Source organism: Heterocephalus glaber, unplaced genomic scaffold, assembly GCF_053883595.1.
Source record: "Heterocephalus glaber isolate CG9 unplaced genomic scaffold, H.glaber_assembly_v1.0 deba00001687, whole genome shotgun sequence".
In the NCBI taxonomy this organism is placed as follows: Eukaryota; Metazoa; Chordata; class Mammalia; order Rodentia; family Bathyergidae; genus Heterocephalus; species Heterocephalus glaber.
This window is the reverse complement of record NW_028258412.1, coordinates 6,876,623-6,898,266: the sequence shown is the minus strand read 5'-3', so window position 1 is coordinate 6,898,266 and position 21,644 is coordinate 6,876,623. Positions and strand designations below refer to the sequence as shown.

The window sequence follows — 21,644 nt, the reverse complement described above, 5'->3', positions numbered from 1 at the left end:
CCATGGCGCTCCTGGGGCCAGCTGAACTGTCCCAGCCAACTCCTGGGGACTCTGAAGCCAGGCCAAGCCACTTCTCACTTCGGCCTAGATAATGGGCTCTGGCCCCAATTTGTGATTTTCCTGCTGGCTTTGCCACTCACTGACTGTGACCCTGGGCAAGTTGCGTAACCTCTCTGAGCCTCAGACTCCCTACAGCTTACTCTTTCATCTGGCTTGGCCTGGAGATCACTTGAGGATAAACATCAAGGCTATGGAGAGGGCCATTGCCTGTCCCCACACCCCTGGGAGAAGTGTCAGTTTCATTAGTCCTCTCTACCTTTCATCCATATTTAATCCTCTTAGAAGGTTGTGCAGCTGGCTCATTATTATTCCATTTCCTGGAAGCAGCAAAGGAACAGCCCCAACTTGGCCCGGTCCCCGGCTCTCCCTGCCTCAGTGGGCCCTCTTCACTCCAACATCCCCTTCCCCAAGGCCAGGTGAAGCCTGCAGGCTTGAGGACGGCTAGCCAGACCCCTGATGGCCTCAGGACCACAGCAGAGCCTCTTTCTACTCCGTTCACAGTGCCCAGCTAACATCCAGGATGTGAGGTCCGCCCTGCCCAGCCCTGATGACTTCTTCCTCCTTCGCTGGCTCCAGCTGAGGTAAAAGGTGGTTGGGGTGAGGGCCAGGGGCACATGAGAAGCCTGTGTGGCAAGTGTGTGTGGCGAGTAACTAATTAGAGTCGACCTTAGCATCTGCAAGGAATGGTTCCCAGACCAGGATATCAAAAACATAGGCGAGGGCCGGGGATTTAGCTCAGTGGTTCTGCCGCCTGCCTCGAAAGTGCAAGGTCTTGAGTTCGATCCCCAGTACCAAAAACAAAACAAAACAAAACATAAGCAATCAGGTGCCTCTTATAAAATGGCACAGTATTTGCATACAACCTATCCACATCCATACACTTTACATCATCTGAAGATGACTTATGAAAGCTAAGACAATGTAAGTGTGATATGGTTATTATACTGTATTTCTTAGGGAATAATGACAAGGAACGTCTGTACATGTTCAATACAGATACAATTTATTTTTTCCAATATTTTTGATCCACCACAATTGAATGAATGACAGAAGTGGAATCTGAGGACAGAGCCATTGTATTCTAAAACAGAGCTGTTTTATTTTATTTTATTTTATTTTATTTTATTTTATTTTATTTTACTGAGACATGGTCTCACTTTGTCGTTCAGGCTGGCCTTGGAATCACTATGTAGCTCAAGATGGCCTCAAATTCCCAACAATCTTCCTGCCTCAACCACCACACCTCGCAAGGAACGTATGTTATCTCCCACAGTTTTCTGTGGCCAGGATTTATGTGGAAAGTTCTGGTGGCTTATGAGCTTTCAGCCAATATGTGGCCAGAGCTGCAGCCCAAGAAGGCTTTGATGGGACTGCAAGATCTGCTTCCAAGATGTCTCAGGCATCTAATGAGTCAGTGGAGGCTATTGGGAGGCCTCAGCTCTGCCTCAGATGGCCTCCCCAGAAGACTGCTTGAGTGTCCACACAACATGGTGGCGGGCTCCCTCAGAGGGAAAGAGGAACAGTTTCCTGGTCTCTTTATAGGGACCAGCCTCTCTCCCCTGCTCACCTTTCATGGTGGTCTTGATGCCCAAGTGAAGTCAATGTGGAGACCAGCCTCAGGTCCTGGGGACCAGATGAAACCACTTGGTTCTCAGCAGCCAAGCGTGCTTAGCAGAAGCAGGTCAGAAGTAGAGTCAGTCACTGGGCACAGTGGTACATGCCTATAATCCCAGCACTTGGGAGGTAGGAGGCAGGAGGATCGTGAGTTCGAGACCAGCCTGGACTACATAGTGAGATCCTGTCACACACACAAAAAGTACAATAAAGTGAGCCAAGAGGGGCAAAGTGGCTCCTCAAGAGAGAAGTGGGGAGCAGCCTTGATGGCTATTTTCCCTTTAAACAGGTGAGGAAACTGAGTCCCAGCAGAAGGAGGCCTCTTTCCCCTGGCCCTAGGCATCTGGTGAGAGGCACAAGTGGGACTGGACCCAGGATTTGAATGTGGCTTGTCTCCCAACGGCTCAAGTGTTGGAAACTTCCTCAGTCTACGGGCACTGCTGGGACCTGACCCCGTTCTTTTGTGACGTACATTGGGTATTTTTATGATTATAAAATAAGGAAAATATTTATCGTGGAAAATCTGGAAGATATGGGAAAAGGAAAGTACAAAGAGGATTACACAAATCACTGATAATCTGACCATGGCCATGAGGCAAACTTACCTGTGATTTTAAAAAATCAGTCAGGTTCATACACTCTAAACTATTTTGTTCACTGATTATTTGGAGAACATTGCCTCAAGTCACTGACATTTTTCTTCTTCCTCAGAGTAGGTGGACTGCAGAATGTACTGGAGGGTGATTCTCTCTCCGCCACTCAGTAGTCCTGCTTTCTCAGCTGGACAAAGTTGGCCCAAGTGCTCCATGAAGTAGTTGAGTTAGATATCTAAAGATTGAAAAGTGGCTGGTAAGGGCCAGGGATTTAGCTCAGTGGTGGCACCACCTGCCTTGAAAGCGTGAGGTCCCGAGTTTGATTCCTGGTACAAAAAAAAAAAAAAGGTAGCTGGTAACCATGATTGGTATCTGGAGAGTCTCCCAAAGGCCCCTGCATTAAAGGTTTAGTCCCCAGCTTGGCACTAAGTGGTGGGACCATTAAGAGGTGGGGCCAAGGGCCCCTTCCTCTCTTGAGTCCTGGCCACAAAATGACCAGCTTTGCTTGGCCCACCTGCTCTGGCAGGGATGTACTGCTCCCCAACTGTGGGCCTAAAAGCAATAGGTCCAGCTGCTCATGGACTGCAACCTCCAAAACTGTGAGCCAAAATAACCTTTCTCTGTTTGTTTGCATTTTGTTTGTTGATTTTGTTTTTTCATTTTGGGGGACAAGGTCTCACTATGCAGCTCAGGCTGGCCTTGAACTCACTATTGTAACCCAGGCTGGCCTCAGCCCCCCACATTCTGGAATTACAGGTGTATGCCATCACACCTGGCTCCTTTTCCTTCATAAGTTAATGATCTGAGGGATTTGTCACAGTTACAGAATGCTGACCAGCACATGCTAGCAAAGAGCTCTATTATTTTATTTTTTAAATTTTAACTATAGGAGAAGTATGTGAACATACTCTCATTGCAAATGATCATATCTTACTGATAACAGTGAAGTCTCCGCAGCCCCTGGAAGTCACCATTGTCACCAGTTTCTGAGTATCTTACAGACTATTTTTTCAATTTTTTTATTGCGGCAAAATACATGCGAAATTTATCATCTTCACCATTTTTAAGTGTACAGTTCAGTGTCGTTCAGTACATTCTTAGCCTTGTGCAACTCTCACCACTATCCATCTTCTGAACTCTTTTCATCTTGTAAAACTGAAACTGTCCCCATTCAACACTAACTTCTCACTTCCTCTTCCTCCGCCCCTGGCAACCACCATTCTACTCTCTGGCTCTGTGATTTTGTCTGCTCTGTGTATTTCATATAAGAGGAATCATGCAGTACTTGTCTTCTTGGGTCTGGCTTAATTCACTTAGTGTCTTAGTTACTTTCTCATTGCTGAGACACAGTAGCTGGCACCCGCAAATCTAGGGAAGAGAGGTTTGTTTTGGCTCAGTTGGTAGCGGTTTCAGTCCACAGTTGGCTAGTTCCAAGGCAGGGCGACAGTGGCAGAGGGGCATTGCAGAGGAGAAACAATTCATGGCATGGTGATGGGAAACAGAACAATCAAGGGAGGAAGAAGGGAGATAAATCCTTCCAGGCCACACTTCCAGGAACCCACCTCCTCCAACCAGGCTTCATCTCCCAAATCAGGTTTAGCTATAAATTCGTCAGTGCACTAATCCAGTGATGAGTATCATGCACCCATAATCCAGTCACCTCCCAAAAGCCCCACCTAAAGGGCATGAGGCAGTGGGGGAAACATCTAGATATAAACCATAACACTTAGCATAGTGTACTCAAGATTCATCCATGTTGAAGCATGCTTCAGAATACTGTTCTTTTTTTTATTCCTTTTTAAGGTTGACTAACATCCCATTGTATAGATAGACATTTTGCTTAGCTACTCGCCTGTCAGCAAACACTTGGGTTGCTTCTATATTTTCGCTGCTATGATTAACACTGCTTTGGGGTGGTTTTTTTGTGGTCCTGAGAATTGAACCCAGGTTCTCGTGCATGTTAGGTAGGCACTCTACCACTGAGCTATATTACCCAGTAATAATGCTGTTATGAGTGTGGGTGTACAAATATTTCTTTCAGACTCACATTGCTGACTTTTTTCAATGCTTTTTCATGTACATGTGCAGAAATATGTACATAAACAATACAATATAGGGCCGGGGATTTAGCTCAGTGGTTCTGCAGCCTGCCTCGCAAGTGCAAGGTCCCAAGTTCGATCCCCGGTACCAAGAAAAGAAAACAATACAATATAAATATAAACTTATAACACAATAAAAATATAAAAATAAGCAATACAATAAAATAGAAATGGTGATACCACATTATTTAATGTACTTAAGTATTATCCTGCCACTTGATGTTCTCCTTAGACATAGTAGTTTGGAGATCTGTCCATCTTAATCTTTCCTGTTCTTTCTAATGGTTACATAGTATTTCTCAGTATGGTAGAGCCATCATTTAGTTAGAGTCCCCTAGGGATGGCTATTTAGGTTATTTCCAATTTTTGCTGTTACTAACACTTCAGTGAAAGACAACCCTACACACTCCCTGTGACAGAGATGTGCAAATGTTTTTTTCAAGTGGATCTTAAGAGGTGGGGATACAGGTCACAGGCAGTCTTAATTGAGAGGTAAAGAAACTACACCCCAAAAGAGAATGAAGCATGACCACTTGGGGGGTCTCTGCACAGACCACCGACCACACTGAGTAGGAGCAAATTCAGCTTGCTTGCCAGCGGCTTCAAGGGATTTAAATCACCTCAAAACTGTCAAACAGAAGTGTGGTCTCATTTTTATACCTTTGTGTTTCTATGGGAGGGGGAAACAGCAACCGTAATCACTTGGGAAACAGCCATCAATCTGAATATAATTACATAAGCAAAGGGGCAATGAAAGGGGGAGCAGGAGGTTTGGCCTGGCTTTCTGAGGTGGCCTTGCTCTAGGGAGTTTGCATTACAGTAGTGAAAATGCTCTGAATTTGAGGATTGGCTTTGCAAGTTATTAGCTGCAAATAGGATGAGTCACCTGCTGGCTCTGTCTGGGTCTCAGCTTCCGCATCCAAATAATGGGGGGAGAAGAAGACCCAAGTTTTTCCAAATTATATAAGTAGTACTGTTACAATATCTGGAAAATACAGAAATGTATAAGGGAGGAGAATCCTGTCATCCAAAAAAAAAAAAAAAACTACTGGTAACGCTGTTTCAAAGGAATGCGTATCATTTTGTTATCATTTATTGTAGGATAAACACATTTCCATTTTGATAAAGATCTAAACTTAAATTCTTTGTGTTATTTTTACCATTCAGAATAAATCAATAGTGAAGATTTTTATAGGTAAACCTTTGTACACATCCACACTTTTTTATTTTCTTCCATATGATAAATATAGTAGAAGGGAGTTTTCCCAAAAGGAAAATGTACATGTTAGGACTTCTGATATCTTTTACAATGTTGTGGTTTATGCATATCACAGAATTTAATGCCACCAGCTGTGTGTGAATGTGCCCATTTCCCTACATTCATGCAAAAATTGTATGTTAATAATCTAAAAGACTCATCATATTAATTATTGTTTTACATTGTTTCTGTTACCATCTGTGAGGTTGGACTTTTTGTTTATACTGATTAGCTGTTTTGATTTCTTGTTTATGGCCTGCTTTTGTCTCATGCCCATTATTTAGAAAAGTATTTTTTCTTATTTATTTACAAATGCTCTTTGCATATTAAGCACCTTGACCTTTTCGGCGATATTTGTGGCAAACATTTCCCCCAGCTTCATTGTTTTCCTATTATCTGATTTTTAAACCTAGTTTTACATTTTTAAGTCAAATTTGGGGCCTTTGGCTTTGATTTCCCCACTGATTTCATGCTTATGCAATCCATTCCTATAATGGGACATGTTAGGCATTCACCTCTGCTTTCTTCTACTTCTTCCTGCTGTGGGATTTGTTGCTTTGAAGGGGATAAACTTAGCCCTGCAGTTCTGAGGTTGCTTTACCTCTGGGAGCCAAGGGGCTGACTGCAAAGCTGAGCTCTATCTCCAAGGGTAATTGAAGTCCAGACCAGAGCCTCCCAGTCCTTGATCCCAGGGTCCAGAAGTCACTAGTCTGAGTCCCTGTCAAGATGTCCAATGAGCCAACACTGGGAAAGATGGTGAGGCAGAACTAGAGGGGCAGCAAGAGCAGAGCAGCCCCAGGAACAGAAACTAGTCCCAGGACACACTCAGCCCTGAGCCTAGACCCAGAGCCACTTGGCTTCTATCCCTGGGAGCAGGATTGCTCCAGGGAATGGAGCTCCAGAAGCACTCCAGAGTAGGGTGCATCTGGGTCTCTCTCCCCTGCCTGAATCTCCCTGAGCCCCTTGGAGGCCCCTCTGCTCCCACACAGACAACTGGAAGCAGGAGCTGACAAAGTTCATCAGCCCTGACCAGCTGCCCGTGGAGTTTGGGGGCACCATGACTGACCCCGATGGCAACCCCAAGTGCCTGACCAAGGTACAGGAGCCCAGAGGATGGGGAGGGAGGGGAGACCTGCATGGCCTGGTTCCCGCTCACCCAGCCTCACCCACAGATCAACTACGGGGGCGGGCGAGGTGCCCAGGAGCTACTTCCTGCGAGAGCAGGTGAGGATGCAATACGAGCACAAGGTGTCTGTGGGCCGAGGCTCCTCCCAGCAGGTGGAGAATGAGATCCTGTTCCCAGGCTGTGTGCTCAGGTGGGGCAGCAGCTACTCCACACCTGGCACAGCTGGAAGGGGCTCCAGAGCCTGAGCAGGAGGTCAATGGGGCTCTGTCTGCTGAAGGGGGCAGTTTGCATCGGATGGTGGGGACATCGGCTTTGGGATTTTCCTGAAGACCAAGATGGGGGAGTGGCAGAGAGCCAGGGAGATGATGGAGGTGCTGCCCAGCCAGCGATACAATGCCCACCTGGTGCCAGAAGATGGGAGCCTCACCTGCCTCAAGGCCGGCATCTGTGTTAGGAGGAAACAGCACCACCTAGAGGTGGGTGGGGCAGGACCCTCAAAGCACATCTGGTCTGACTGGGTAAGGACCCCTGGCTCTGAAAGGCACAGTGTGGTGCTGCTCTGGGCTATCAGTACTGGCAGTGGCTCCCCCGCTGGCTACCCACATGTGGAGTTACCACATGAAGAGCAGGGCCCAGGTGGAACATGCTGTCGGAGCATCCGTCTGTCACTGCAGATGTCCTGAGATTCGACAACACCTACAGCCTGGTTCATTCTAAGCAAATCAGCTACACAGTGGAAGTGCTTCTCCCAGACCAAGCCTTCGTGGAGAAGGTGGAGAAATTCTAGGCAAACCATTTGGCCGCATACCCTTCTCTCTGATCTCTGGACCCACAGTGAGCTCACAGCCTTCCCTGGCCAGACCCCTGCCCAGTCCCTCCAGAGACAAGAATCCTACACTAGCAGGTTTCAGCTTGGCCATTATTGCTGGCCTGCCCCTCAGGAGCAGTGGTCTGATGACCAGCCTGAGCTACATAGTGAGACCCTGTCTCAAAAAACCAAAAAAAAAAAAAAAGCATTGATATACCTAAACTACCCAACATCCCAGCTTAGCAGCCCAACACGCTATAGCCTTAGTTAATTCCCCCATCACTGTATGGCTGGCTGCAAGCTGTGGTCTGCTGCCACTGTCCTGTGTCACCAGAGAGTATCCTATTGCTTATCACTAGTGCAGAAAAAGATCCAGATTCAAAACTGGAAGTAAGATTTCTATACTGGATCCCTATTGCTTTTGCACCAGGGTAAAGTTGAAAAATCATAAGTGGATGGGCCATAATTTAGCTCAGTGGTTCTGCCGCCTGCCTCGCAAGCGGAAGGACCCGAGTTTGATCCCCGGTACCAAAAAAATAGATAAATAAATCAGAAACGGAACCATGATAAGTTGAGGGGTTTCTGTAAATGGAATCATACACTATTTGGCCTTTGTGTCTGGCTTCTTTAATTTGATAAAGTATTTGTTGTGGCCTTTAAAAGATAATAAAAACATTAACAAAGCTATTACTTTCTTAATGTAGGTTTTTTTAGTAGCTTGAGTGGAACAGAAAAGATAGGCTGCTGACCTGGGGAACCAGGCCCTCCTGACAGCCTCCTTAGGGGCCCCAGGGCGACTTCCTCTCAGCTCCCTCCCCAGAGAACAGCAACCAGGAAGGTCAGGGGCTTGGAGCAGAGGGGTAGGCAGGGCCTCGGCTAGGGGAAGGACCAATCAGAGGTTGAGAATGAGAAGGGTGGGAATATGAGAAAGAAAAGGGGATCCGCTGAACCCTGGCGGGTCTTATTGTGACCTTCAGGGCATAACATGGTGACATTTGGGTGCCTTGCCCCAACAAGGAGCTGTGGGTTTGAAAACATCCCTGTCATCAATAGGTAAGAAGCTGTGAATGGGGATATGGGTGGGTGGGTGACAATGAAGGCAGTAAAACAGGGAGGGAAGGAAGAAAAGAAGGAGAGAATAAGGCAAGGAAGGAAGGAAGGAGAGAAGGAGGGAAGGCAGGAAGGAAGGACAGACCCCCCGCCCAGGCGCCTGCCCCCCACTGCAAGGGGAAGGGCAAGCCCAGGTATTTGGAACACCTGACACCCCAGGGGCTACCTCACCTCCTGGGCAAACTCCACTCCTGGCTTCCAAAGATGGCGCAGGCCCAGCCCCTCTAAATCAAAAATGGCTGTGATTTGCTCCACCTTCTTCCCTAGCTGTAAGGGAATGACAGGTGAGGCCCCATGAGGGTCAGTGTCCCCACACCCCAGCCAAGGGCACTGGCCTGCAAAGCCTCAGTCCTGCCTGGCTTGGAGCTTTCATGCCAAGAAGCCAGGTGAGGGGAAGAAGGCACCCCAAGGGACGTCAGGACCAAGGCTTGCCTTTCTCACGTCTGGCAACAGGAGGGTAAATCGCTGTGCCTCAGTTCTCCCTTCTGTCCATCAGGGCTGAAACACCTGCCTCCCTCATTAAATGAGGCTGCAGAGGGCAGGGTTGCCACCTGGGCTAAGCAGGGATTTGGGGGCCAGTTTGAGGAAGAATGAGTCTCAGCTCTGCCACATGCTGTGTGGTCTTGGGTCTGTCCCTGACTTCTCTGAGACTTAGTACTCCTTGGTAGTACTAAGATCCAAGGAACTCTAGAAGTCAGGCTCTGAGTACAGGGACCAGATCACAGGGGTGCACAGTGCTGCAGGGCAGCCGTGAGGGTGTAGCTTGGGAGTCTAGGGACCCTTGTCCCCACCTTCTGAGTCTGCTGCTCGCACTGGCACAGGAGCAGCTCACAGCTTTGGTGCTTAGACCCGAGTAGCTCCTGCTTGGAGATGGAACGGAGGAACCCCTTCAAGCCGAGGCCCCTGATGATGTGGTAGCAGACAGGGCTGCCCTCGTAGTCTTGGCCACAGATGCCATTGGCGCCATACAGCATGAGCACCTGGATGTACATGAGATGGGGCTCAGGGCACAGGCTGAGGCACTGGGCAGAGGGGGCAGGTTTGAGGGAGACTCACTTCCAGGAGCTGCCACGAGATGATGTTGTCCAGGTCCTGTTGCTTCCGGAACTCCACGTGCTGCAGAGACATGGCAGGGACTGAAGACACGGCCTGGCCCAAAGACCTCTAGCAAGACCTGGGGACACCAGACCAGGGCCCCATGCCTGCAACCACTGAGGGCCTGTCACACTACCCTCAGGCTAGGGATGGGGACAGAAGGGAGCCCAGATATGGGAAGAGAGAGGGAGGAGAGGCCCAGAAAGTTCAGGTGAGGGAATCCTGCATGTCTCCTTACATCCTTCATTTGCTCCTCATGTCTCATCTGCACACGGCCAGCCTGGAAATCTGCAAAGCAGAAGTCAGACTCTATTCCTGGGCTTCCAGTCACTCTTAGCAAAAGCCTAGACTCCCTGTGGAGCACTGCAGGGCCAGCTGATGGGCCTCAGCCCCCATGCAGCCATGTCTCTCTTCCATTCTCTCTCCAATGTGACCTCTGTGCATTCCTGAATACACCCAGCTCATTACTACCTCAGGGACTTTGCACAGGCTGTGCCTGCTGCTCTGCTCTCTACATGGCTGCTCTTTTGGAGCCCTCATGGCCCAGTGAAATGTTCCTGACCAACTTTCCTCCCTTCCTTCCTGCCTTCTTTCCCTTCCTGCCTGCCTTCTTGCCTTTCTTCCTTCCTGCCTGCCTGCCTTCCTTCCTGCCTGCCTTCCTGCCTTCCTGCCTTCCTGTCTTCCTTCCCTGTTTTACTGTCTTCATTGTACTCTCCAGTCTCAGGAGTTGTCTTGTTTATTTGTTTATCTGGTTTCTTTTCTCTCTTTCCATCACCCTGCTCTCTCCTGTACCCAACACAGCTCTAGGATCACCACTAGTGCTCAGTAAATGAGTGTTTCATGAATGAGTGAGTGAGTGAGTGAATGAATGAATTTGTGCCTCAAGCTTGAGATAGGAAAAAGGGTCAGCCTAGGCTGGGGGAGGCATTGCCCTCACCTTTCGCAGCACGTCCTCCAATTTCTGCAGGTCGAAGCTCCAAGCTGCAACAAGGGGACAGGGTTGTGACTGTAGAATCATAAGGGCTCACTTTGGGCATCTGTGGAGAGCAGTGCTGTCCCACCCTCCAGGCTAGCTTTGCTGCCTCTTACCCAGAGCTCCCTATTCTTAACACCCAGAGCCACAGTGGGGCTCAGGGAAGAGTCAAAGTACCCTGAGTCCCGGGCCAACTTGGGCATGGCCTTTTGGTTTCCTGGGCCCATGATGGTGGATGTGTTCCTCCATGGACCTTGGTGGTGGAAGGAAGTGGAAAAAGAAACCACTACCCAGGAGAAAGGTAAGAAGAGGTGTCCCTGGGCATGGTGGCACACGGGCATAATTCCAGCGGTCTCAAAAAAAACCCCAAAACAACAACAACAAAAGAAGGAGGAGACCAAGGAGGAGGGGGAAGGGAGAAAAAAGGGAGAGGATGGGGAGAAGGGGAGGGGGAGAAGGAGAAAGGGAAAAGAAAGTGTCCAGAGAAATAGCACGAGTCCTTGCCACATCTGCTGCCACTTGCAGGACCTTAGGGGTCTTTTCCTCTCATTCCAGAAAAGTCAGTAAGAGAGCAGAGCCTCAGTCTGGTGGCTGAGAATTGTTTAAATCAACAGATCACAAACTTTTTTGACCTCAGGCCTTTTATACTCTTAAAAGTCATCAAAGATGCTACAAAATTATGTTTATTTGTTATATCTGCCCATATTTATTTACCATATTAGAAGTTAGAATTAAGTATTTTTAAAGCACAAGAATACACAGAACATAGTCCCTTAAATTCAGAGCAATGACGACATCTCACACCACACAGTCTCCAGAAAATCTGTTGTAAGTTTGTAAGAAAATGAGAATAAAAATGCAAATAAGATTGGGGAGGGCCGGGGATGTGGCTCAGTGGCACAGCGCCTGCCTGGCAAGTGGGAGGCCTTGAGTTTCATTCCTGGTACCAAAAAAGGGAAAAAAAAGACTGGGGAGTTATAATGAAAATAGTGGAGACATTAAAGGCAAATGGTCCAAATAAATAAATAAATAAATACATAAATAAATAAGTAAGTAAGTAATAAAGGCTCTGGGGAACCAGAGGATCTGGGGAACCCTTAGAGGTTTCTGGACTGCACTTTGAGAACTACTGGCCTACAGTGTGAATGACTTAGCATACATAAGAAAAATAAATTAAAAGATCTTTTCCCGAAACTGTTACCAACCTGCTGTGTGACTTCGGGACAGTCTCTTCTTGAGGGTGAAGAAAACTGTCTCCCAGTGTAAAAATGGGCAACTATGGGTTAACTGAGTAACTATGCTTGCTGAGAAAGACATTGTCACTACTGTAATGCAAACTCCCTAGAGCAAGGCCACCTCAGAAAGCCAGGCCAAACCTCCTGCTCCCCCTTTCATTGCCCCTTTGCTTATGTAATTATATTCAGATTGATGGCTGTTTCCCAAGTGATTACGGTTGCTGTTTCCCCCTCCCATAGAAACACAAAGGTATAAAAATGAGACCACACTTCTGTTTGACAGTTTTGAGGTGATTTAAATCCCTTGAAGCCGCTGGCAAGCAAGCTGAATTTGCTCCTACTCAGTGTGGTCGGTGGTCTGTGCAGAGACCCCCCAAGTGGTCATGCTTCATTCTCTTTTGGGGTGTAGTTTCTTTACCTCTCAATTAAGACTGCCTGTGACCTGTATCCCCACCTCTTAAGATCCACTTGAAAAAAACATTTGCACATCTCTGTCACAGGGAGTGTGTAGGGTTGTCTTTCACTGAAGTGTTAGTAACAGCAAAAATTGGAAATAACCTAAATAGCCATCCCTAGGGGACTCTAACTAAATGATGGCTCTACCATACTGAGAAATACTATGTAACCATTAGAAAGAACAGGAAAGATTAAGATGGACAGATCTCCAAACTACTATGTCTAAGGAGAACATCAAGTGGCAGGATAATACTTAAGTACATTAAATAATGTGGTATCACCATTTCTATTTTATTGTATTGCTTATTTTTATATTTTTATTGTGTTATAAGTTTATATTTATATTGTATTGTTTTCTTTTCTTGGTACCGGGGATCGAACTTGGGACCTTGCACTTGCGAGGCAGGCTGCAGAACCACTGAGCTAAATCCCCGGCCCTATATTGTATTGTTTATGTACATATTTCTGCACATGTACATGAAAAAGCATTGAAAAAAGTCAGCAATGTGAGTCTGAAAGAAATATTTGTACACCCACACTCATAACAGCATTATTACTGGGTAATATAGCTCAGTGGTAGAGTGCCTACCTAACATGCACGAGAACCTGGGTTCAATTCTCAGGACCACAAAAAAACCACCCCAAAGCAGTGTTAATCATAGCAGCGAAAATATAGAAGCAACCCAAGTGTTTGCTGACAGGCGAGTAGCTAAGCAAAATGTCTATCTATACAATGGGATGTTAGTCAACCTTAAAAAGGAATAAAAAAAAGAACAGTATTCTGAAGCATGCTTCAACATGGATGAATCTTGAGTACACTATGCTAAGTGTTATGGTTTATATCTAGATGTTTCCCCCACTGCCTCATGCCCTTTAGGTGGGGCTTTTGGGAGGTGACTGGATTATGGGTGCATGATACTCATCACTGGATTAGTGCACTGACGAATTTATAGCTAAACCTGATTTGGGAGATGAAGCCTGGTTGGAGGAGGTGGGTTCCTGGAAGTGTGGCCTGGAAGGATTTATCTCCCTTCTTCCTCCCTTGATTGTTCTGTTTCCCATCACCATGCCATGAATTGTTTCTCCTCTGCAATGCCCCTCTGCCACTGTCGCCCTGCCTTGGAACTAGCCAACTGTGGACTGAAACCGCTACCAACTGAGCCAAAACAAACCTCTCTTCCCTAGATTTGCGGGTGCCAGCTACTGTGTCTCAGCAATGAGAAAGTAACTAAGACACTAAGTGAATTAAGCCAGACCCAAGAAGACAAGTACTGCATGATTCCTCTTATATGAAATACACAGAGCAGACAAAATCACAGAGCCAGAGAGTAGAATGGTGGTTGCCAGGGGCGGAGGAAGAGGAAGTGAGAAGTTAGTGTTGAATGGGGACAGTTTCAGTTTTACAAGATGAAAAGAGTTCAGAAGATGGATAGTGGTGAGAGTTGCACAAGGCTAAGAATGTACTGAACGACACTGAACTGTACACTTAAAAATGGTGAAGATGATAAATTTCGCATGTATTTTGCCGCAATAAAAAAATTGAAAAAATAGTCTGTAAGATACTCAGAAACTGGTGACAATGGTGACTTCCAGGGGCTGCGGAGACTTCACTGTTATCAGTAAGATATGATCATTTGCAATGAGAGTATGTTCACATACTTCTCCTATAGTTAAAATTTAAAAAATAAAATAATAGAGCTCTTTGCTAGCATGTGCTGGTCAGCATTCTGTAACTGTGACAAATCCCTCAGATCATTAACTTATGAAGGAAAAGGAGCCAGGTGTGATGGCATACACCTGTAATTCCAGAATGTGGGGGGCTGAGGCCAGCCTGGGTTACAATAGTGAGTTCAAGGCCAGCCTGAGCTGCATAGTGAGACCTTGTCCCCCAAAATGAAAAAACAAAATCAACAAACAAAATGCAAACAAACAGAGAAAGGTTATTTTGGCTCACAGTTTTGGAGGTTGCAGTCCATGAGCAGCTGGACCTATTGCTTTTAGGCCCACAGTTGGGGAGCAGTACATCCCTGCCAGAGCAGGTGGGCCAAGCAAAGCTGGTCATTTTGTGGCCAGGACTCAAGAGAGGAAGGGGCCCTTGGCCCCACCTCTTAATGGTCCCACCACTTAGTGCCAAGCTGGGGACTAAACCTTTAATGCAGGGGCCTTTGGGAGACTCTCCAGATACCAATCATGGTTACCAGCTACCTTTTTTTTTTTTTTGTACCAGGAATCAAACTCGGGACCTCACGCTTTCAAGGCAGGTGGTGCCACCACTGAGCTAAATCCCTGGCCCTTACCAGCCACTTTTCAATCTTTAGATATCTAACTCAACTACTTCATGGAGCACTTGGGCCAACTTTGTCCAGCTGAGAAAGCAGGACTACTGAGTGGCGGAGAGAGAATCACCCTCCAGTACATTCTGCAGTCCACCTACTCTGAGGAAGAAGAAAAATGTCAGTGACTTGAGGCAATGTTCTCCAAATAATCAGTGAACAAAATAGTTTAGAGTGTATGAACCTGACTGATTTTTTAAAATCACAGGTAAGTTTGCCTCATGGCCATGGTCAGATTATCAGTGATTTGTGTAATCCTCTTTGTACTTTCCTTTTCCCATATCTTCCAGATTTTCCACGATAAATATTTTCCTTATTTTATAATCATAAAAATACCCAATGTACGTCACAAAAGAACGGGGTCAGGTCCCAGCAGTGCCCGTAGACTGAGGAAGTTTCCAACACTTGAGCCGTTGGGAGACAAGCCACATTCAAATCCTGGGTCCAGTCCCACTTGTGCCTCTCACCAGATGCCTAGGGCCAGGGGAAAGAGGCCTCCTTCTGCTGGGACTCAGTTTCCTCACCTGTTTAAAGGGAAAATAGCCATCAAGGCTGCTCCCCACTTCTCTCTTGAGGAGCCACTTTGCCCCTCTTGGCTCACTTTATTGTACTTTTTGTGTGTGTGACAGGATCTCACTATGTAGTCCAGGCTGGTCTCGAACTCACGATCCTCCTGCCTCCTACCTCCCAAGTGCTGGGATTATAGGCATGTACCACTGTGCCCAGTGACTGACTCTACTTCTGACCTGCTTCTGCTAAGCACGCTTGGCTGCTGAGAACCAAGTGGTTTCATCTGGTCCCCAGGACCTGAGGCTGGTCTCCACATTGACTTCACTTGGGCATCAAGACCACCATGAAAGGTGAGCAGGGGAGAGAGGCTGGTCCCTATAAAGAGACCAGGAAACTGTTCCTCTTTCCCTCTGAGGGAGCCCGCCACCATGTTGTGTGGACACTCAAGCAGTCTTCTGGGGAGGCCATCTGAGGCAGAGCTGAGGCCTCCCAATAGCCTCCACTGACTCATTAGATGCCTGAGACATCTTGGAAGCAGATCTTGCAGTCCCATCAAAGCCTTCTTGGGCTGCAGCTCTGGCCACATATTGGCTGAAAGCTCATAAGCCACCAGAACTTTCCACATAAATCCTGGCCACAGAAAACTGTGGGAGATAACATACGTTCCTTGCGAGGTGTGGTGGTTGAGGCAGGAAGATTGTTGGGAATTTGAGGCCATCTTGAGCTACATAGTGATTCCAAGGCCAGCCTGAACGACAAAGTGAGACCATGTCTCAGTAAATAAAATAAAATAAAATAAAATAAAATAAAATAAAACAGCTCTGTTTTAGAATACAATGGCTCTGTCCTCAGATTCCACTTCTGTCATTCATTCAATTGTGGTGGATCAAAAATATTGGAAAAAATAAATTGTATCTGTATTGAACATGTACAGACGTTCCTTGTCATTATTCCCTAAGAAATACAGTATAATAACCATATCACACTTACATTGTCTTAGCTTTCATAAGTCATCTTCAGATGATGTAAAGTGTATGGATGTGGATAGGTTGTATGCAAATACTGTGCCATTTTATAAGAGGCACCTGATTGCTTATGTTTTGTTTTGTTTTGTTTTTGGTACTGGGGATCGAACTCAAGACCTTGCACTTTCGAGGCAGGCGGCAGAACCACTGAGCTAAATCCCCGGCCCTCGCCTATGTTTTTGATATCCTGGTCTGGGAACCATTCCTTGCAGATGCTAAGGTCGACTCTAATTAGTTACTCGCCACACACACTTGCCACACAGGCTTCTCATGTGCCCCTGGCCCTCACCCCAACCACCTTTTACCTCAGCTGGAGCCAGCGAAGGAGGAAGAAGTCATCAGGGCTGGGCAGGGCGGACCTCACATCCTGGATGTTAGCTGGGCACTGTGAACGGAGTAGAAAGAGGCTCTGCTGTGGTCCTGAGGCCATCAGGGGTCTGGCTAGCCGTCCTCAAGCCTGCAGGCTTCACCTGGCCTTGGGGAAGGGGATGTTGGAGTGAAGAGGGCCCACTGAGGCAGGGAGAGCCGGGGACCGGGCCAAGTTGGGGCTGTTCCTTTGCTGCTTCCAGGAAATGGAATAATAATGAGCCAGCTGCACAACCTTCTAAGAGGATTAAATATGGATGAAAGGTAGAGAGGACTAATGAAACTGACACTTCTCCCAGGGGTGTGGGGACAGGCAATGGCCCTCTCCATAGCCTTGATGTTTATCCTCAAGTGATCTCCAGGCCAAGCCAGATGAAAGAGTAAGCTGTAGGGAGTCTGAGGCTCAGAGAGGTTACGCAACTTGCCCAGGGTCACAGTCAGTGAGTGGCAAAGCCAGCAGGAAAATCACAAATTGGGGCCAGAGCCCATTATCTAGGCCGAAGTGAGAAGTGGCTTGGCCTGGCTTCAGAGTCCCCAGGAGTTGGCTGGGACAGTTCAGCTGGCCCCAGGAGCGCCATGGAGGGTCTGGGGGCTGAAGTGCTGCTCCTGGGTGGGGGCTCTTACCCGCACTGTGGGCTACAGCCAGACTCCAACACTGCTGAACCCGAAGTGGAAAGAGCGCAGGACAGGGCATGCTGTCCCCAAGTGTCCTTGTCTGAGTCATTTCCCCTCTTTCTGAGCCTCTATCATCTTGTCTTCCAAAGGGGGCCATGAAGGACTTTCTCTATCTCCCCCAAACAAACTGATAACCTTTATCTTTAGGAATATGAAAGAGTGTTTCTGACCCTGGGCCGAGCAATCAATTAATCCGGACATGGTGGTGTTGCTACATCTGTTCCCTGAGGCTGAAAATAGTGATGTTACTTGCTTAGGTAAGAAGAGCAATTCTTGACTCCAGTAGTCTTCCTTCTTTCCTTCCTTCCTTTCTTTCTTTCTTTCTGTCTTTCTCTTTCTCTCTTTCTCTCTTTCTTTCCTTCCAGCTTGGAATACACAGGGAGACCCAGTCTAAAATAAAATTGTTTCACTTGTTGCCTTTTAGTTTTTAATGTGACTAGGAGAAAATTTAGTGACATGCATGTCTTGCATGTGTGATTTGTGTGACATTTCCATTGGTTAGCCTTACAGTTGCCTCTGGCCACGAAGGCTGTAGGAGTTAAGAAGAGACCCAGAGCTGCAGAGGGACCTTAGGGGCCTTAGGTCCTGTCCCTCATGGGCAGAAAGAGAAACTGAGGCTGGTGTCCGGCTGTCCCTGCCGCCACTCACCTGGGCCAGTGACTTCTCCTGGGATGGGCTCAGGTCACCCACTTGTGCACTCACGCTGCTTACGGGGTCAGGGATGGGATCCAGCTCACTGCTCTTGGGTCTAAGCCTGCTCTGTGGCTCCTTCCAGCCTGCGTGCCTTTTGCCCAGCTGACAGCCCCACCCACACCTACTTCTGTGCAGAAGACCTGCCTCTTCCTATTGGGCTTCAAGTCCCCACCCGAGGGTGATTGACAGGGCCCATTCCTCACTAGGGGCCCAAGGCACTGGTCCCTGGGCGCTAATCCTCATTTGTAAAACAAGCAGTCTCACCTGCCTCACCACACTGATGTGGGCACGGCAAAATGGACACCACCTGTTTTCACCCACGTGGAGCTACTCTCCACCCTACCTCTCAGTCCCTTGTCGCCGACTTCTGTGGTCCCATTAGATGCCTCCTTAAGACAAGTCAGGCCACCTCCCACAGCAGCAAAGTCCTGGAAGTCACTGTCATCACATAGAATGGGATCAAAATATATGGCGAATGTTTAAGTTTTTAAAAAGTTAGCACGGTAGAAAGACACATTATCATTAATCCCCCTCAAAAATAACCCCCTTACTCTGAAAACTCTTTTTCCCGTGGTTCTTGCTACTTTCTGGAACAGTTCTGGACGTTCTCTTTTGTGAGGGTTCTTTACAAGAAGTGATCAAAAATATGCTGGAAACTGCTGCTGTGTGTCACCTAACGGAAAGCTAAGCTTGTAAAAGCATTACAGTGTGTCCTTGTCCACCTTCTTCATGGGATCTGGCACAGTGGGATTCGGGGCTCTTCTCAAAGTCAAAATGACCAAGACATGTAAACACTGACTTGATTCAGGACACCCAGACGGCTACACGAGTACTCTGGAGACGTTCAGGAAAGAGGACTTTCAGAACTGCTTCAGAGAGTGGCAAGGACTATTGGATAAATGTGTTCAAAGCAAGGGGAAGTATTCTGAGGGAGATGAATGGCAATATGTCTTTTACTGTTAATGAATTTTGAAAAATGGAAACATTCATCCGATTTTTGTGTCATACCTTGTACTCCAACATGGCCCGGGTTCTATCTAACACCGGATGGATCCAGAGCAACCGCCCATGATTCATCACAGCTGCTGGGGCACCTGGCTTCAGTGTTGGGGAAGACTCTTCCCAGGCCCAGACCCAAGCAGGTGAACGTGAGACTCTGAGCTGAACCACATCTGCCTGGAGGCCTGGACGAGAGGTGAGGGGAACTCCTGCCTCATCTGCCCCACCTCCCTTGGGATCACTCACTATGTGTGCCCGGGGCCCGACGCACACTGGGACTTGACTTAGGCTGGTTGCCCACAGAAAGACCCTGAGACAAGGGGTCCGGGTCAAGGAGTTTATTTGGGAGGTAAGTCCGGGAAATGGAAGTAAGAAAGTGAGGAATTGAGACAAAGAATGAGAGGTGGTTGTACTTGAGGATTAGCAAAGAAGGAAAGGGCTCAGTCCCAGTGGGGGCTTGTGGGAGCCGGTGTGGAACGTGCCTCTCAGAGCTTTTTTGCCTTAGGGGAGCAGAAACTATGGTATCAATATTCCAGCTCTGGACAGGCCTGGGTTGAGTGTTACCCCACGGGCTGCCACTTTGGGCCTCCAGTGCATCAAACTGCTGCTGGAGCAAGGCCTGGGACGGAGAAACACACAAACCATAGCTGGAAGCAACAAGGTTGGGGGGAAAAGGGCAGGGCAGCTTTGGCACTAAATAGGATCCAGTTAGTGGGCTCCTTGTCAGGTTCTAGGCCAAAAGCTTCATGGGCTCTTTCGGCCTCAGACTATTCCTCCCTATCTGACAGAGCCCGGAGAAGCAAACGGTGAGCCTGAGCCATACAGCAGCTGACTGACTAGGGAGACCGTCTGGTCCTGGCACTTACTCGGAACACCGTATCCCAGGCACTGGCACCAGGCCAAGGAAGCATTTAGGAGGCAAATCTGCATCTCCTGCAGGACGTGGCTTTCCTAGCACCCTACAGACCCAGAGGCTGGAATGTAGCCACAGGGGACAAGTTCAGGGACTGCCCCCTGCTCCCGCTTTGGTCCAAGATCCTGGCTCCTCCACCTGGGTCTTCAACCCCAGCACCTTTGGCCCATCTTCTACTTCGTGTCTTTACTCTATTTGAATTTATTTAGTGTTGAATTTACTCCTGTGCTCTAATTTTTGCTTCTTCTGCTTCCAGGGTGTCTTTTTCTTCTGCACAACCTTCTCTTTTCAGAGGTTCAGAGACGATTTCGGTAAAGTTCATCTCATTGTGGCATGGGGAGCTCACGTGTGGGTTACTCTGAACGCGAACGTGATAAATACGGTACATCTCAGCTGCTCTTCTCACTCGGATGTGTTCGTTATCCAGAGAATTTACATCAAAACCCTGAAGTTCAGCACATTACTCTGCCTTTTGAAGCACATGTGGCAGAAATTTAGCACTTTTGTTGGCCATCAACCATGTCCGGTCCTCTTGCTTTCGTCTCCACACGCCTACCAATGCCACCGTTGTGACCATGGCACAGTGGCCCCTCCCCTTGAAACCGGCCCCTGAGTATGTCCCTTCCTTGCTCCAGTGCTTCCCATGGCTCCTTGTTACCCTCAGGAGAAACTGCAGACCCCTTCGCAGTCTGGGCCCCTTGCCTCTCTCCTCCTGTCCCTTCCCAGGTTTGCTTCTGCTACTCTGTTGCCCTGGAGGAACCTTTCTTTCTTTTTCTTTTTTTTTTCTTTTTTTCTTTTTCATTTTGGTACCGGGGATTGAAGTCGGGTCCTCGTGCTTGCGGGGCAGGTAGGTGCTGGAAGCACTGAGCTAAATCCCCGGCCCTGGAAGAACCTTTCTTGAAACACCTGCATCCCGTGATTGTCTCAAGGATGTTTCAGATGCAAGGCACTTTCTGGTAGGTTTCCTTTGCTGGGAAGTGAAATCCCACACCCCACTCTCATCTCCCTTCTGCCCGGCTGCTGTGATCATGTCACTGGTCCCCAACGTGGGCGCTGAGGATCTGCTTCATTGTTTGCACCCCCACTCCGTTACTCACCGTGGTGCACTACTGTACGCTGTCGGTGTTCAAGAAGAGGTTCACAGCCAGGTTAGCAAGGGCAGCTGCAAAGGACTCCCTTCCTTTCTGGCTTCCCTGTCTCTCCCTGGTGTCCCTGGATAGTTCCCGACCTGCCTGTGGGCTTCTCACTCTCTAAGCAAACGTCACCTCCTGCTTCCACCCATTCCTGGCAAAACTGCCTGGCCTGAGTCCCGTCCCACAGAATCCTCACTCAGTGCCTTCATTCCAGCACATGCGCATGCTGGTGAATGTGTTACCTTCCCAGGGACATGGTGCCCTGGTCGGTTACAAGTATGCTGTGGAAGCCCTCAAAGGCGGAGATACCGCTCTCTCTCCCCTGTCTTCTCTATTCCTCTTCCTTCCTCCCTCTCTTCCTCCCTCGCATTCTCTCTCCCTCCCTCTCTCTCTCCCTTGCTCTCTCCTCTTTCTTCCCGCCTTCCTTCCCGCCTTCCTTCCGTCCCTCCCCCTTTCTCCATCCTTTCTTCCTTCCTTGTATTTTCTGACACATAGTAAAAACTTACTGTATGCCTGCCGTTAGAGGGCAGTTGTGCCAAGAGGACCTGCTCTCGGTCCTGGCGATGTCTA

At 48.0% G+C, this 21,644-nt stretch overlaps 1 protein-coding gene and 1 pseudogene across 2 annotated transcripts; one reads left to right on the top strand and one right to left on the bottom strand.

Annotated features, from left to right (window-relative positions):
• The first annotated feature begins 302 nt into the window (after positions 1-302).
• Positions 303-20,458, top strand: LOC110347627 (SEC14-like protein 6; annotated as a pseudogene). The gene is made up of 9 exons (XR_015446333.1): positions 303-641; positions 6,594-6,720; positions 6,797-6,940; positions 7,028-7,197; positions 7,425-8,611; positions 14,746-14,968; positions 15,390-15,620; positions 17,484-19,224; positions 20,198-20,458. The product of XR_015446333.1 is annotated as an SEC14-like protein 6 (transcript).
• On the bottom strand, positions 8,608-11,265 carry LOC110348863 (SEC14-like protein 6). Its single transcript, XM_021257204.2, has 4 exons — positions 10,701-11,265; positions 9,725-9,784; positions 9,460-9,648; positions 8,608-8,935 (listed from the first exon to the last, which is right to left on the bottom strand). The coding sequence occupies exons 1-4, from the start codon at positions 10,779-10,781 to the stop codon at positions 8,831-8,833; spliced, it is 435 nt and encodes a 144-aa protein (XP_021112863.2). The 5' UTR covers positions 10,782-11,265; the 3' UTR covers positions 8,608-8,830.
• Positions 20,459-21,644: the final 1,186 nt, after the last annotated feature.

What these genes read in the sequence shown, in the direction of transcription:
- LOC110348863 (XM_021257204.2), bottom strand. Translation starts at nt 10,781, where the DNA reads ATGATTCTACAGTCACAACCCTGTCCCCTTGTTGCAGCTTGGAGCTTC. An exon ending in TGGAGGACGTGCTGCGAAAG is followed by an intron (nt 9,785 to 10,700) that starts GTGAGGGCAATG and finishes ATGTCTCTGCAG; the next exon opens with CACGTGGAGTTCCGGAAGCA. An exon ending in TCTCGTGGCAGCTCCTGGAA is followed by an intron (nt 9,649 to 9,724) that starts GTGAGTCTCCCT and finishes ATGTACATCCAG; the next exon opens with GTGCTCATGCTGTATGGCGC.